Raw genomic sequence first — 17,300 nt, 5'->3', positions numbered from 1 at the left:
GAATTTTAGAATCTACATCTTGAGTTACACACACACATACAGACACACACACAATTTTAGGATGTTAGTTGGAATTACATTAATGTGGGGAGGATTGACATCTTTAAAATATTGTTTTCACATCTCTTAATGTGCTAGGTCTCCATTTTTCTAGGTCTCTTTCTGACTCTGTTTTTTGATTAATAGGAACACAATCAATTTTTGCATACTAATGTTGTATCCTAAATCTTACTGAACTTTCATGGTAATATTATCTATGGATTTCTTTGCATTTTTACATAAAAATTTTATCATATACTAAATAATGACTATATTTTTTTCATCCTTTCCCATATATATTCATTTTTTAATTTTTTTTTTTTTGTTTAAGTAAACTCTACACCCAACATGGGGCTCAAACTCACAACCCCAACATCAAGAGTTACATGTTCCACCAAGAGCCAGGCACCCCCTCTTTATTTTTGCTTGTCTTACTATGTTATCTAGGAATGCCAGTAAAATATTGACTAGAAATGGTGATATCTGAAATACTCGTTCCCAATTTAAAATGAATATTTCTAATGCTTCCCAATTAAGTATTAAATTTACATTCAGATTTTGATAGATACTTTTTAACAACTTATAAATCTTCCTTTCTATTCTTTATTTGCTAAGAAATTTTATCATGAAAGGGTGTTGAATTGTATCAAATGCTATCTTTACATTAATTGAGATAATGATTTTTCTTCTTAAACCTGTTAATATGATAAATTTCACATTAAATGTTTGTATGTGTTGTAGGATTCACTGCCATAGTTTTACCTTTGTTGCCTCAAAAGACTGACTCTAGCCGTGTATAAAAACTTATACTATATGCTATATGCGGTTGTATTCTTAACTTTTGTCTTGTGCCTGTGGTTGGTTTAATTACCTCATTCTTAGCCTTTCGATTATTTTAATCAAGTTGTTTTTTGTTTTGTTTTGTTTTGTTTTGTTTTGTTTTGTTTTGGTCTTTTCAAAGGACCAGGTTCTGCTTTATTTTCCATTTCAAAACTTGGTTGATTTTGAATCTTTTTGCTTCTAGTCGTTTCCAAGTGCCTGTATCCACATGTAAAGTTCTTTTCTGGACAATATTCTGAAACCCGGTTATTTCTTTGCTCCTGCTTCTTGCCCTCATGCCTCCCTCTCAATTTAAAGACAACTACTTTGAGGCCATTAGGCTTGCATAGGAAGCATATTGCACCCTTAACCTTGTCTCCACCACAGGGCAGAATCTTTTTTTTTTTTTAATTGAGGTAAAACTCACATAAGGTATAATTAACATTTTTAAAGTATACAATTCAGTGGCATTGAATACATTCACAGTATTGTATATCCAACACCTTACTAGTTTCAAAACATTTTTGTCACCCCAAAAAGAAACCTCATATCCATTAAACAGTTATTCCCCACGTCCTGGCAGCCACTAATCTACTTTCTGTCTCTATGGATTTACCTATTCTGGCTATCTCATATAAATAGAATCATACAATCCAGTCTTTTGTGGCTGGCTTCTTTCACTTAGCATGTTTTTCTAGTTCATCCATGTTGTAGCATGTCAGTAATTCATTCCTTTTTGTGGCTGAGTAATATTCCATTTTATGGATACACCCCTATTTGCTTATCTATTAGTCATCATTTGGTGGACATTTGGGTTGTTTCTGCCTTGGCTATTGTGAATAATGCTATTAACATCCATGTACAAATTTTTGTTTGAATACTTGATTTCAATTCCTTTGTGTGTATACATGGGAATGGAATTGCTACATCATATGGTAATTCTGTGTTTAACTTTTTGAGGAACTTCCAAACTATTTTCCACAGTGGTTGAACCCAGTAATGTAAGAGGGTAGCCACAAGTACCCACCAGTAATGTAAGAGGGTTCAGATTTCTCCACATCCTCTCCAACACTTGTTATTTGCCATTTTTTTAATTATAGACATCCTACTGGGTATGAACTAGCATCTCACTTTTTTAACTAGCATCTCCTTTTGATTTGCATTCCCTCAATGACTAATGATGTTGAGCATCTTTTCGCATGCTTATTGGCCATTTATAGATCTTTGATGAAAGTCTGTTCAAGTCCTTTTCCCATTTTTTTTTTTTAAAGGTTTGGAGTTTTTCTGTTATTGAGGGAGGACAGAATCTTCTTAATGGGCATTTGTCATTAAAGACCTTTTCAATAGTTCTATTTCTGGACCAAAAAAACAAGCTTATCTAATGTTTCAGTGTTCCACATTTCTTCACCCTATTCCTTTTTCATTTCTTCTTGCAAACCAGCCAGCTGATACCTTGATAAATGCAGCCAGTAACAAGAACTCACACCATTACCATTCTGTTTTCCAACATTTTCTTCCAAAGTGAAAGACTCAATAGGCAATTTGTTTGCCTTCCAAGTTGTCACAGGCAATGGTAAAACTATCCAGTGTTTTATTCTGAAGAATAGGTCTTTAAATAGGTCTTTATCTTTCCAGCCTCTACTACCAGTTTCTTCACTGCCTACCACCTGATGGTTAAGCCAATGCCACATGTTTTAGACTCTTTTAATAACATCTCATCCTACTACCAACTGCAGTATTAGAGAAACACTAACTGTTGAACTAAATAAAGGTTTATTTCTTGGTTGCATAACAATTTAAAACAGGTTTTCCGTGGGCATAATTTCACATGGTAATCCAGGAACCCAAGCTTTTTCCGTTTTGTGACTCTGCCATTGCCTGGGGCCTTAGAGTCTTTCCATTTCAGGTGGCAGTTGGTTAAACATGGAGTGGAAGAAGCATATTTGCTTATAGCCACTTCAGCCCAAAAGTGACACCATCATTTCTACTCACGACCTATTGGTAAGAATTAGTCTTACAGCTTTGCATATGTGCAAGAGGCAGAGAGGGAAACAGCACAGAGTGGGGTGAAGAGCCTGATAAATGTGGTCTGTGACTGGAGAGTCTCTTGCCAGCAATAATTCTACATTATGAGAGGGGAACTAAAGTCTGCAGTGGATAGCTGGCTGTGTTTATCACATCTGCACTGAGGAAATTCTAAAGGAGGTATTTTAGGTAGTTGGAAAATTATCTCTGAAGAGAAATCTGACTTTCAGCAAAAAATTAAAGAGCAAAGAAAGTGGTAAAAGTGTAGGTAACATAAAATGAATATTTAGTTCAGTACAAGTGGTGAGAGGTGGTTGGATTCTGTATACATTTTGAAGGTGGAACAAATTGGAGTTGCTGACAGATTGCATGTGTGGTGAGAGGGAGTTAAGGAAGACTCCAAAGTTTTGAGCCTAGTTAGCAGGAAAGATGAAAATTCAATATAGTTCCATGTTCTCCTCATGGAGCCCAGAGATTAGCCTGCTGTGCCTGTGGGCAGTGAAATCCCAAGCCCTGGATGACAGAAGCCAATGTCCTCACCCTCCCAAATCCAGACAAGCTGCACCAGAAGTGCAATTTCTCACTGTTTGCCTAAGTTTCGGCACCAGGCTGTACTCTGACTTTCTTCCCAATTCTGCTATGAATTTAAGTTTGCTTATTATATTTTATCTAGCATTTCTGAGTAGTAATAGTGGCAGGAGGGTTATGGGATTACTTAGAGTCTACCATACTGCCAGATCTATTAATTTTTTTTATTAGATTTTGTCTTTTTTATGGGGTAAGTGGCAACATCTAAATCCCACAAAAAATATGGCAAAAAAAGTAAGAGATTTTATTTCACTTTACTGCCTTACCTTCCAAACAAATCCCACTTTTATGCATACATGATTACATGAAGAAAAAAATGACTTCCTCTTTGAGGACAGTTGGGTAGAAGCAGCTCAATAAAACATATTTGAAGTATTTTACAGTTTTTCTCAGAATATTTTTCACACAGATACCACATAATCATTCTCACAAAAACCTCTATTTTTTGACTTGCAAAATTAGTTACCTCTTTTTTCCCCCTTGATCTTTATATAAAAGACTACTGAATGTCCTTAAGAAGCTGATTTGGGGGCACCTGGGTGCCTCAGTCAGTTAAGCTTCCAACTCCTGTCAACTCAGGTCATGACCTCATGGTTCTTGACATCGAGCCCTCTCTCCTTCTCCACCCCTGCTCTGCTTGTGCTCACACCTGTGCACAAGTGCTCTCTCTCTCAAAATAAGCTTTTTTAAAGGGGGAAAAAAAAAAAAGCCCATTTGGCTTTTTAACAAAAAGGCCAGTAAGCTTTCTCTCAGTCTGCCTACAGATAAATATGGGTCATGGATTTTAATTTGACAGATTAAACAGATACATTTATCTTGGCATACACTCAAAATTCCAATAAAATTATAGGTAAAGAAATAATTAGGAATTTTAATGTATAAATTACTAGGACAAAAAACAAGGAAAAGACAACAGGTAAGAGATGGCAACAATTCTGGAAGCTAGAAAACCAATTATGAGTACTTTTTAACCTTTTTAGTAGCAAAAACCTCAAAACCTAAGTTTGTACCAGAAGACATTAAGATGCAAACTGATCCAGGCCACAGAACTTTGGAAAGAATCAGAAACTGGAGATACATGGTACTTGTAAAAGTAGACATGCAATAGAAGTCTCAAGAGGAGACTGGGTATAAAGTCTTTAAAAGGAACATGTTACCTGCAGAGCCTCTTCCCTACATTTTAGAGCCACATCACTTCCTCTCCTTACCCCTGACAAAAGGATAATAAGTGTTATTACCTAAAGACAACAGACCAGAGTGGGTCTAAATTCAGAAACCATATGCAGTTGAGGCCAGAGTGACCAGCATATTAAAATCCGATGGATCAAGTGAAAAGTTTTATCCTGAGTATCTGTATCTTTGAATATGGTGACCATTCCCCAACCTTTCTCTGTCTTCAGAGAAATAATAGAAAGTAATGCATCCCTGAAACAAGAATGAAAAGCTGTGTAAAAGCTTATTCATAAAACAAAAGAGATCTTTTGGAAATTAAAACAATAGTAAAAATTTTAAATTCAGTACAATTATTATAATATAAAGTTGAGATATTCTCTCAGAAAGGAGAGCAAAAAGAGAAAGAGGAAAGATAAGACAGCGAATCAGTCTGAGATCCAACATATGAACAACAGGAGTTTCAGACAATGAAGAAATCAAAGGAGAGAAAATTAGAGGCATATAAGAAAAATTCCTAGAAGTAAATAACACGAGTTTCCAGACTGAATGAACAAAACAAGGACCATAGCAGGGCATGTATGTAATATTGAAATTGTAGAACATTAAAAAAGGAAGAGAGATTTTAAATGTTTTCAGAGAGAAAATACAAAGACTTGGCAATTAGAATAGCATCACATTTCTCAATAGCAATATACGGGTGCTAAAGAAAAATAGAGGAGTATTCTACGTTAAGCACTGTTGGGAATACAGCAGTGAATGAAACAGACCAAAATCCCTGCCTTCGCGGAGCTTACATTCTCAACACACAATAAATAAGATTTACATAATGTTAGATAAGAGATAAATACCTTAAACATGTTAACTTTTTATGATTATTTTTGAGACAGAGACAGAGAGAGGGAGACACAGAATCCAAAGCAGGCTCCAGGCTCTGAACTGTCAGCACAGAGCCAGAGGCTCAAACTCACAAACCATGAGATCATGACCGAGCCAGTCAAGACGCTTAACTGGCTGAGCCACCTAGGCACCCCAAGAGATAAATACTTTAGAGAAAAATAATGTATCGAAGGGAAATAGGGTTTCTGGGATGGAGATGGGGGTAGCGATTTTAAATAGGGTTATAAGGGATAGTGGCATTTAAGTAAAATCATAAAGTGAAGATGAGGAAACTGGGGCTCAAAGAGTTATTAACTTGGTCACAGTCAGAGTTAATAAATTTATTTATTAATAAATTCTATTAGTTTATTAAATATTAAATAATAAATATTTATTAAATATGTTTATTAAACATTAATTTATTAATAAAATTACAGCTGAACTCAATGAGGAAGGCACCTGGAATCTTGGTGAATCATTTTATAAAAGCTGTGCAGACTTTGTGAGATTCTCTGGGATTGCTCAAAACCAAGCTAAATCTGTTCTTTCACATAGCTTTATTAGGTATTGAAAGTGTGTCCATTAATCCAGATACAGAAAGAAAACATTAAATTTGTATTTTTATTTCAGGCCAAAGAGTCCCAAAAAACAAGAAAGATTCTCAGGAGGATATGGTGGAAACACTTCAGAAAGATTATAATCATCACCGTGGTAATTCTCCTCTCAATCATCATCATTCTTTTAAGTACAAATGTAATACCAACCTGACCCTGACCCTTTTTCTCCCCATCCCCAGCAGTTACCAATAAATTGTTGTGTGTAAATAGAGAGTTCTACAATCAACAATTATGAAATAGCATTCTCCAGTGGTAGGAAGACTGAAGGAAGAGGGTTTTTCCTTGTCCTTGTAGTGTGCTTTATTAATTTTTGTACCTCTTCCATTTCTGTAATGCTGCCAGTTTTTTCCCCACTGCTCCAGCTACTTCCCCAGCCTCTCTGCCCTTTGTTAAGATTAAAAGCACAAACCCTGGAATCAGACCACTGAAGTTTAACTCTCCACCCTGCAAGATACCATCAGGTGACTTTGGACAAGTTGTTTAACCTGTGTCTGTTCCCTCATCTGTAAAAGGGAGCTAGTAATAATACCACATAGAATTATGTCTACCACATAGTAAATGCTATTTAAGTGTTAACTACTACTTAACAGGAAAAAAATGATTGCATTTTTGGCATTAAATCCCTAATATTTTCCTTCTTACTCAGAAGAAAAATGACTGTGATCTCATTAATTCCCTTAGAAATAGAAGTCTTGTGGTGCCTGGGTGGCTCAATTGGTTGAGTGTCCAACTCTTGATTTTGCTCAGGTCATAATCCCAGGGTCATGGGATCGAGCCCGACATTGGACTCTGTACTGAGCATGGAACCTGCTTAAGATTCTGTCTCTCCCTCTCTTTGCCCCTCCCTTGCTCTCTCTAAAATTAAATACAAATAAAAATTAATGACTCTTCACATGAGTACACAGTCCAGAAATAAACATTCACCTCTTCCACAGATTCTTTGATTTGAAATGACTACTCACACCATTGTTTTATACTAGACATTTCCTTGGGTAAAGATTTTAAAATTAGGAAGCTGTATCTCCAATAAACCTGGAGATTTCCTGTCCCGTTTTACCACCCTAATAGCTTTCCCCCTACATTTCACTCAATAACCTCAAATCACTAAGATATCTAATAACCAAAACATCCAGCTTCACTTTGCAGTTGGTAACAAGGTATCATGAGTTGTTTCTTAAATGGGAACTTGAGGTCTAAAGTCAGTTTTAAAAATCACTTAGTGATCCATGGGGAAGAGTAAAAACATGGGTTCCTATCTGGTAGATAGCTCATTTTAATTCTAATGATCAAGTATCAGCACTTTAAATAGACACCAAGCTTGTTATTCCTCCAGCACAGTATCACCTTTCCATGCACAAAGTATTTTTTAAAGGATTTTAAATGTTAGAAACTTTCTGTAATTTATGTCAGGAAAAAATAGGTGTTATATTGAATATGTACTCTGATATAATGCACTAAGTCCTTTGGAGGAGGAATGTCTCATTAATTTTACAATGACATAAAGAAGTAAAAACTATTTTTAACGTTTATTTATTTTTGAGACAGAGAGAGACAGAGCATAAACGGGGGAGGGTCAGAGAGAGGGAGACACAGAATCTGAAACAGGCTCCAGGCTCTGAGCTGTCAAGCACAGAGCCCGACGCGGGGCTCGAACTCACGGACCGCAAGATCATGATCTGAGCCGAAGTCGGCCGCCTAACCGACTGAGCCACCCAGGCGCCCCTATTAAGTATAATGTAAGGCACATAGAAAAGTGCTGTGTAAATATTTGCTCATATTATCTTTATTTTGCAGATCAGAAAATAGCCAAGTTCAATGACATGTTCAAGGTCACACACCTAGAAAGCTGAGATTTTATGAATTCAAGTCCTGGCTGTTGTATATATGAAATCTGTATCTTTAACTCAGAGTATATTATCTGACCCCTCGATTGTGGTCCAGATTAAGACACATGGAGTATTTTTGCTTTTTGTAGGTTGGTAGGTTGTTGGGGGGGGGGAGGGGGGAGGAGACAGAAATTTAAAGAGAAGCATTGTGAGAATTGCCATGTATATTGCTATTATTTTTAAAGCCTATATAATGTGTTTCCCTTACATTTCTGTAATATATTTATAAAACAATGTATTTGTATCCTGATTGCCAGTGAATACTAACATATGTATTGCTAGAAGACATGAACCTAAAGATCACTTAATCTACCCCCTCCCCAATTTTACATATCAGGATGCCAAGACTCAGGAGCCTAAAAATGAAGAGCATGTTGTGACAAGCTTCTCTCCACTTGCAGCACAAATAAGACACAAGCTATCACTCTGGTTCCAGGCTATTAAGTCCCACATAATGCTGGTTTTCCCAGTCTTAGAACTGTCTTAGAGCTTAAGAGTTAGGAAGAAAAGCACTCGTTTAGTAAGGAGTGTTTATCTGCTATTTATGCTACATCTGTCAGAAAATACCTGAGTAGATAGAAACAAGTATTAAGGCAATCTTAGACTTTTCATTGATTTATGCATCCAAACATTGTTGAGCTCCCACTCTGCAACAAAATAGTTCTAAAACATTATGATTTTATTGTAAGTTACCACATCAATAGAGATAACTGATGTTTGAGAAATTAGTGGCTATACACAGAAGTGTAAGAAATGGACCTAATCCCAATGGAAGCTAACATTCCAGTTGAGGCAGCAAGACTGAAAAAAATCATAAGCACATTTAAAACAACGCCTATTTAAGTGGCACATTGTGCAGCAGAGAATAAATTCAAGAAAGATAATGATCAACACCAGCTCCAGTCACTGATGGAGATTTTGTGGGTTGTAAGCGGGGCTGGTAATTGGATCTTACTAGAAATTGAATTTATCTTGGGATGCCTGGGTGGCTCAGTCGGTTAAACCATATCTAACTCTTGATCTCAGCTCAGGCCTTAATCTCTGGGTTGTGAGTTCAAGTTTGGATTCCATGCTGGGCATGAAGCCTACTTAAAAAGGAAAAAAAAAAGAATTTATCTCAATAGGTCAAGGCAGTCAACAGTAACAGTTAAAACACTTAACTATATGCCAGTAGCTGTTTAAGTACTTTACAGATTCTTTTTTAATCCTCACAACCCTGAGGTAGGGACTCATTTCCATTTTACAGATAAGAAAACTTGACAAGCTAGGTCACTTGCCTGACTCCACTGGGCTAGTAAGAGGATTAGCAAATTATGACACTGCTTGCTGTGTGTGTGTGTGTGTGTGTGTGTGTGTGTGTGTGTGTGTGTGTGTGTGTGGCGGGGGGGGGGGGGGGGTTGCAGAAAGCAGAGTAGGCCTTTGGGAGTCTAATCATGCACTCATTCATCAAATGGCCTGCAACAGAGCTCAGCCTTTGGTTCTCTTCATTTCCCACACTCTCTAGGGTGCTTTTATTTACTCCCATGACATTGCCTTCTCCAGCAAGTAACCTCTCTTCTGAATTCCAAACCTTTTCCAACTCTCTACTGGATACACCCACTTAGGTATCATGCAAACACCTTAAATTTTAAATCCCCAAAACTCAACGATATATTCTTCCTCCATTCCCCACAAAAATGCTTCCTTGACCTTATTTCTTATTTATAAAGGCTTTTACACTATTCTGTAATCCAGAACCTTTTTAGCCTTTCTGCTTATCTCAAATTACTCACCAAACTCAAGGGACTTCTACACTAAATCTGAAGGTTCATAGCCAGGGAAGCCCAGAAGAGTTACAGAAGCGCAAGTGAGAAGTCCTAGCAGATGCCCAGGCAAACTGCAAAGGGCACTCATCCCATCTTGGTAGACAGCTATGTGTATCTACTCCCCACAAGCCTGGCCACATTATACTCTTCACATTCAGACTGCCCAGCACATATAGGTATTAACATTTGATACCTTTTCCTATGTGTGATCTCCATAGCTCTTAAACATGGTCATAGCAATAAATATGAAGCTTTGGTTTTCAACTCTCAGACTCAGGGATCTTAATAATATAGATGCCTGGGCTCTCCCCCCTGAAGATTCTACTTAAGGGTGGGATAAGGCCTCAAAGTGTGTTTAACCTTACGATAAGGTTGAGAACTACTAACTCCAAAGCACATTCACATGCCTGTCATCAAACATCCGTATCTGAGAAATAATTTTCAGTTGGAAAACTGATGCTTAGACAAGTTAAATTTTATTTGTCCAACATCACAGGGCAAATGACAGAGCTGGACCTCAGAAACATTCTTTTTTTAAAGTCTATTCCATTGAATTATGTATTAAACTAGAAATTGCTTTAAGTCTGCTAGACAATATCCTATACATTTTAATAAATCTGAAAAGATGATCTTAACTTATTTTAAATAAGTACATATTCTTGGGGCACCTGAGTGGCTCAGTGGTCTGACTCTTGATATAGGCTCAGGTCCTGATGTCACAGCTGTGAGATGGAGCCCCAGGTCAGGCTCTGCGCTGGCAACGTGAAGCCTACTTGGGATTCTTTCTCTTTCTCCCTCTGCCCCTCCCCCCCCCCCAAATATTTAGTAGGAGACTTCTAAAAAAATAAAGTTAATATTCTCATTATAGAATCATGGCAGAACCTAAAATAACAGAACCCATTATTTAACTTGGCCTGATTTTATAGAACAAAAAGGCAAATCACAAACTGGTCACAGAGATCATTTGTGAGGGAGTGAAGACCTTCTAAGCATCATACCATGACCTGCCATAATGTCAGCCTCTCTCTTGGCAGGCCAGCACTAGGAACGACCCAAATGCCTCAGAATTCTCGAGGAACACAAACATAGGAAATGGAATAGTGGAACAATAATGTTATGTTAGGTTTCCTCTGTATTCAGAGTAGGAATACCTTGGCGAACATTAGTGCAACTTTACACATCTAATTCAATTTGCCATCTTCTGAGAAATATATACAAGTCTGCATAAATAGCAGATGCCTACCAGCACTTTCAGCAGTCTCACCACATTTGACAGCAAACCCAGTAGAGGCCAGAGACTGAATATCCCCATACAGAATCTTCCTTCTCTCACTATCCTTCCTCCTGAACATTCTGGAGAAAACTGAAAATGACCCTTCTTTCTTCCACTGAATTCAGTGACTCTTCAAATTAAAAAACTATTTGACCATTTTGCATAATCTTTCAAAAGAATCCCATCATTTCAAACTGTTACATTTTAAATATGATAGTTCTTACCTTTTCAACTAAGAAAATAAGACCTGTTATTTCAAAGTATTCATCCAAGAAGGGAAAGCTTAAATTGAAAAAAAAAGAAAGAAAAACAAAAAGACAGTGCAAAAAATGCATGAGTGCTATAAGAGTTTAATTGTAAGACAAAAGCACTACATTATAAATTTGAACATAAGTAATCTTCCAGAAAAGAAAATTTAGTGCAAATTAAAACCCCACTAAAGCCCACTATAAACTTAATATGAACTCTAAAAGTAGGCTTCCGGAAATGGAAACACTTGGTTCTAACAGAATTTGCTGGGGGAGAATAGGTTTTGAAAATGTTAAATGGTACAGAGAACATCACGTTAGTGTGAAATCAAGTCAACCAGGCACTAAAAAAAAAACAAAAAAAACAAAGACATGCTGATAGGTCTTAATACATAAAACTAATTGACTAGTAGTAGCATGCTTTATTATATATCAATGATTGTAGAAGCAATGTACAACAAATTTCTGAGCATTTTGAAGTTTTTTTTATTGCCTTAGCTAATTTAACTACACTTATAACAGCCAGAGCCATCTTCCAATTTTTATTTTAAACGGGTTCTACTTAGTGAGATTGGCAAGTGTCTTCTAAAAGTGTGATTAAGCCTTGTGTAATCCAAGGCCATCCATACAACAATAACAAAGGGGAATTATATAATTCCTTTTCTTAAGTATTTATTCAAAGCATCGCTTGACATGTTAAATGTCGCTTTTAGGTAACATTAACAGACCTCTTAAGTTTCTTCAAATATTTTATTTTTCAGAGAAATGAGAGAGGCAGGAAAAATAACCTCACATTTAAATCCCGAAGTGCAAACAATGTAGCCTATCCAATTACAAAATAAATTGTATACCAATTAACCTTGAAGTTTAAATGATCTTCCTATCAAGTGACTTAAGTTTCTCAAAATAGAATTCAGTAACTTCTATCATTGTTAAATGAATTAGCACCTCCCCTAATGCCTATTCTGTACTTTCTCGGAAGACTTTAAAGAATTCCTCTTCTGACAAGTAAAGTAATTGATTTGGACTGTTAACAACAAAGAACACCTTGCTCTTAAGATCTAATTCTTATGAAGCATCACCTTTTAAAAGCAGTACAGTAATTTTGCAAGGTCTTTTTTTCATGCCTTTAGAGCCCCCCTTCTGTCCCCCCAAATTTACAGGGCTTACTGGGGTAAATTAACACTTAGCAGTCACCCATTGCTGTCTTCCTAAATTGCATAGTCCCTTGGATACCACAGTTGTTACCTAAGGCTACTTATACTACAGCCATTGAAAGTAAGAGGCTGCTGGAAATTACTAGAGAATCTAAAAGATGCTAAGGATAGTGGGACAATATGTAACAAGCCCAACCCAAAACTACAGCAAGTCAATTTCAGTTACTAATTACCAATTCACAATGGAATGGATGAGTGACATCAGTGACAAACTAAAGTGGGGCAATATGCAGGCAATAAGGAAAGTGTATCGCCTATAGTTAATTTAAAAATCATAAAACCAACTCCCCACGTTCCCAGCCTACTGCTACTTCCACCACATCTCTTCCCCCACTTGGTACACTATTACTCATTGTCATCTCGGTGCTCGCCTTCGGCAGCACATATACTCATTATCATCTTGTACACTCATTAGAATGCCAAGTCTTTCTGTTTTTTTTTCCAAGCGAGACTTAAGGGATCATGATTAAAATGCTTCAGTGGCATTGTTTTATGAAACACACACCTTTGTCTTTACCCGAAATAAAAGTAAAAACAAAAAATCTTTATGAAACAGCATTATTTAACCATCTTAAAGCAACAATACCTAAAACTTTAGAGTAGCGAAGATCACTTGGAGTGGGGTGTGAAATCCAAGTTCCCAGGCAACACCTAAACAATTCTGATTGATTCCGATATAAATGGGCTCAAGCCTCTTTGAAATGAGGATTATAACTAACCTTTCTCCAATTTTACCAGATTATAGGCAACTGACAGCAATTAGCAGGCCAGGCAGATTCAATTTGCACAATTGGATGTTCATCTTGCCAGAATTATTTCAGCCATGGAGATTTTCAGGCTAGACTTCAACACGGCCAGCAGTGAAGAAAAGATAAAGAATGCACTCTCAGCTTGCCCAAAGTAGATAGTAAAAATCAGTTTTTATGAATAATTCAGAGTCATGCTTAAATGTTAGAGAGCTGATAAATTAGAAGTAAACTGCTCCCAAAGAAATTTACTCACCTAGATTTTGACATTTCAAGTTAATGTGACCCCAAGCCAAATAAAATTATACATTTCAGAAAAAATTTGCTGTGGTAGGCAGTGGGTTCAGTTTTGATTTTCCCAATACCTCAACGCCATAAGGTACTTTTAAAGTACAAGATAACAATTTCAAAGAACTTTTCCAAGCAGTAAAAACCAAAAGTGCATATAGAATGCACAGGCCTTGTAACTTAGATGCTAACGTTAATGAAACCACCTTTCAAAATTACCTCAGCATGAAGGACACCTGGACAGATGTTCCACATAATGTATTCTAACTTGTGCACATCAATGAAGCAACTGCCATCCCAATGTGCAAAGAGTAATGTAGTAACAAAACCTGTAACCTTATAAAGCTCATTGAAGGTTAAGAAAGGAATAAAAGCCCAAAACCCCAAGAAGAGAGATTGTAACTCACCTGGTAGCACACACCTAGTAAACCAAAGGTATCAAAACTTGAACTAGGCCGGCAGACCAAGAACTCACACATTACTTGAAAAGAAGGAAGATTGACAGCTCTAATCAGTCTACAAAACTGGTGGAGAATTGAAATAAAAGCTACCTAACACTGTCCATTAATAGAGATTGGTTCCGTAATAAACTAGCAAACTACGTATGAAATTTATTGGCCAAATTCTGGAAGGTATTATTCTAGAACACTATCTGGATTTTAATTTACCTGCCCCTTTATGTTCTCCCAAACCTTCCGTCACCAACCACCCTCACGCAAATAAAAAAGGCTGCTAAAAAATAAGACCCTATCACTTCTAGTCCCTTCTGAAATCCTACTAAAACCCGTTACTTTAAAGGGTGGGGGGGGGGGGGGGGGGGGAGGTGGAGAGACAACATTTAAAAACCTTGAGGACAAAGAACAGGAAAGGAGACAACAGCAACAAAATTTTGGAAATTGCAAAGCTTATGAACAAGTGGTAACGGACTCGACCAACGAGAAAACCAAATAGGCTGTCAGCAATGAGGATATCCCTCCCAGACTGTACCACAGAACCCCTGCAAAGGCTTAGCAATGGACAGCTCAGGTACCTTTAAAAACAGGTAAAAGGAGTAAGAGGATTGGTTCAAAATGTTTGACAGTTAAACCCTTAGTTCTTCTGTATTGATGAACAGAAACCCATTCCTGGCAGAAAACTGGAGTTTATCTGAAGTACATAAGAAAAGGTGGTCTTTGTACTCAACAGGCATAGCGTGAAGAAAATAAAGTACTTCACTTGTTCAGAACCCTCAGCCGTTTTCCTTCACTGGGATCCCAAACACTGGCAGCCAGTTTTTTGCGCTTTTTTTCCACCCTTCTGGTAGGAGAGTAGACAGAGACTTCTGGTGAATCTGACCAGGTAGGCTGCAGGGCATGGGGGAGGGTGTGAGGGAGAGGGGGAATATCAAAGGTTCCTCAATAAAACGACAAAGCACTTAATAGATCACTTGGATCTGACATGAATCCCCAAAGTTAAACCCTAGCCCAATCCACAACATCCAATTAGCTTTTAAATATGAGCCACAGATCACCAAACATTTGAGGAAAATGTGTAATATGAGAGGCAGAAGTTCAAGCAACAGCAAAGTATCTTGGAAACAAACCTTTAAAGTTATTAATAACCTTAGAGATGAGAAAAAATAATGCGTCTGTGTAAGAACACATTGCTAATTTATAATGAAGATGAGGGGGGAAGGTCTTAGAAATTAGAGCTAATTAAAACCTTAAAAAAAAAACCTGTAACATAGATGTTGTAAAAAATCAACATACTGCAAAGGAAAACAGAGGTCCAGGGCTCACATTCAAATAAAAATTCCAGAGAAAAGGAAGATTGGGGTGGTGGTGAAGATGAGCAAAGAACCATCTCAGCAGCATTTCCCAGAACTGAAGAGCAAGTTCACACAATGCCAACACCCCACTGAGTGTGCAACAGAATGGATGAAACAATCCCATCATAAAATTTGAGAACACTGGTGAATAGAACTAAAACCTTGAGCAACTTTAGCATAAAAATACTTCATACGATCAAGAACCAAAGTGCCATTTGATTTCTTCACTAAACCTAGAATTTTTGATCTAGCAAAACTAGTGATCAGTTAAGAGGCGGAATAGACCTTTTTTGGGAAGGTCTCAGAAGCAGAAAGATGGGCTGCACAAAAATAAGCCCTGAAATTCAAGGGAAGTTAAGGACCTTAAATTGACAGCCAAAAGGAAACCCCAAAACGATGGCAAAGTCCAAACACAACAGTCCTTCAACAATTTTTAAAGGGCAAGGATTTTAAACTGGAATACATAAAAACACGAAAGCTAATAAACTGGCTTACATAAAGGGAGAGATTTTTCAATTCTATGAAGTTTGGAACTAAAATTAGTGTCTGGTACAGGAACATACTCCTCTAGGTCAAGACTTAATGCCCGAAATGGGTCAGAGAATAGCACGTCAGTGGGACTCAGAATATATGGAAACAAACAGTATAAAAACCTGAACTCCGTGCAACTTTTATAAAGTCAGAAGTGGGAATAATCATCCCCCCCCAACACACACACACACCAAAATTAATTATTAAATTACCGGGGGTAAAGAATTAAACCTGAGTACAGCTTTAATCTTTTTTCTACTAATTAAATCTGCCAGGTCAAGGGCCAGAGTGACATCTTAACACTGTAACAAAAGAATCAAAATCAGACAGCTTTATGTTAGCCAATGTAGGCAAACCTTACTTTTTAAAACCTAGTTTTAATCAGTTTTAACACCTTTTTTAAAAAGGTATTGATGTGGAGTATTTACATAAAATAAGCATAGTGCTGCTTAATGATCCCAACACAAATTTTCTGACTTAGATCAAGGATTTGTGAACTTTTTCCGTAAAGGGCCAGATAATAAATGTTGTAGGCTTTTACAGTTCTGTGGTACTCAACTCCATTGTGGTGCAAAGAACAGCCATACACAACACAGTCTAGCTGTGCTGCAATACAGTTATAAGAACAAGCTGCTGGCCCCCCACTTAGAGATCTACCATAAAAGTTTAACTTACTTTTTTAGTAGCACTAATTTTTGTTCACGAAGACGTGTCTAGTTGGGAGATCTAGTAACAGACAATTCAACTTCACAAAGTTAGACAATACTGTAAAAATCACTTCACTCTACTACATAGAGAATTTACATTACTCTGTTATTTTTCTCTAGCTAACTTCTCAGCAGTCTGGCTTGATTTAGCTGGCTAGACAGGGTCTTAAATTACCATTTAGGTTATTATACTTATTCTCGAATCTTAATTAGAAACAATTTTCCAAATTGATGTATCAGCAGTTCCCTAAATGCCAAGAAGACACCAAATCCTTCCAACCGAAAGTTTATCAATTTTTACATTTTACAAATAAAGCAAACAATAAAAAAAGAACTCTTCTGCCCCCATCCTAAATCCATCAACTAGACTCCCAACTACATTTTAAGAAAATGACTCAGAACTCCTAATAATGTCTTCAAATCTAAATCTGGGATATTTTTTAAGGCCCTAACCAAAAAACTAAGACTTTAAGATATGGAAATAAAACCATTCAAACAAATGAGTACACATGTACAGAAACACAGTATACATTTCTTTAATCCTCCCTCAACACTTGAGTATCTATGGAGTATAAATTCACCACAGCCCTAAAAATTCTAACTACCTGCATTTCTATGGTTGACAGACTTTCTTTCTTAATCCTTATTTTTTTAA

The 17,300-nt window shown here is 36.9% G+C and overlaps 1 protein-coding gene across 9 annotated transcripts in view; it reads left to right on the top strand.

The window, feature by feature from the left end:
• The window catches only part of LOC102901761 (vesicle-associated membrane protein 8-like), a 48,791-nt gene extending 39,877 nt beyond the window's left edge, over positions 1 to 8,914 (top strand). For 7 of the 9 annotated variants that reach the window (XM_045056169.1, XM_023252994.2, XM_023252995.2 and 4 more), the window contains one exon: positions 6,151 to 8,914. In XM_045056169.1, coding sequence (XP_044912104.1) covers positions 6,151 to 6,288 — 138 coding nt within the window. In that variant the 3' untranslated portion in view covers positions 6,289 to 8,914. The remainder of the gene's footprint in view (positions 1 to 6,150) is intronic. The other 2 variants (XM_006931023.5, XM_006931022.4) reach the window with 2 other exon arrangements.
• The last annotated feature ends 8,386 nt before the right edge of the window (positions 8,915 to 17,300 follow it).

Source organism: Felis catus, chromosome B1 (genome assembly GCF_018350175.1).
Source record: "Felis catus isolate Fca126 chromosome B1, F.catus_Fca126_mat1.0, whole genome shotgun sequence".
Classification (NCBI taxonomy): Eukaryota; Metazoa; Chordata; class Mammalia; order Carnivora; family Felidae; genus Felis; species Felis catus.
Note: the sequence above shows the minus strand (reverse complement) of the source record. Positions and strands in the feature narration are given on the sequence as shown.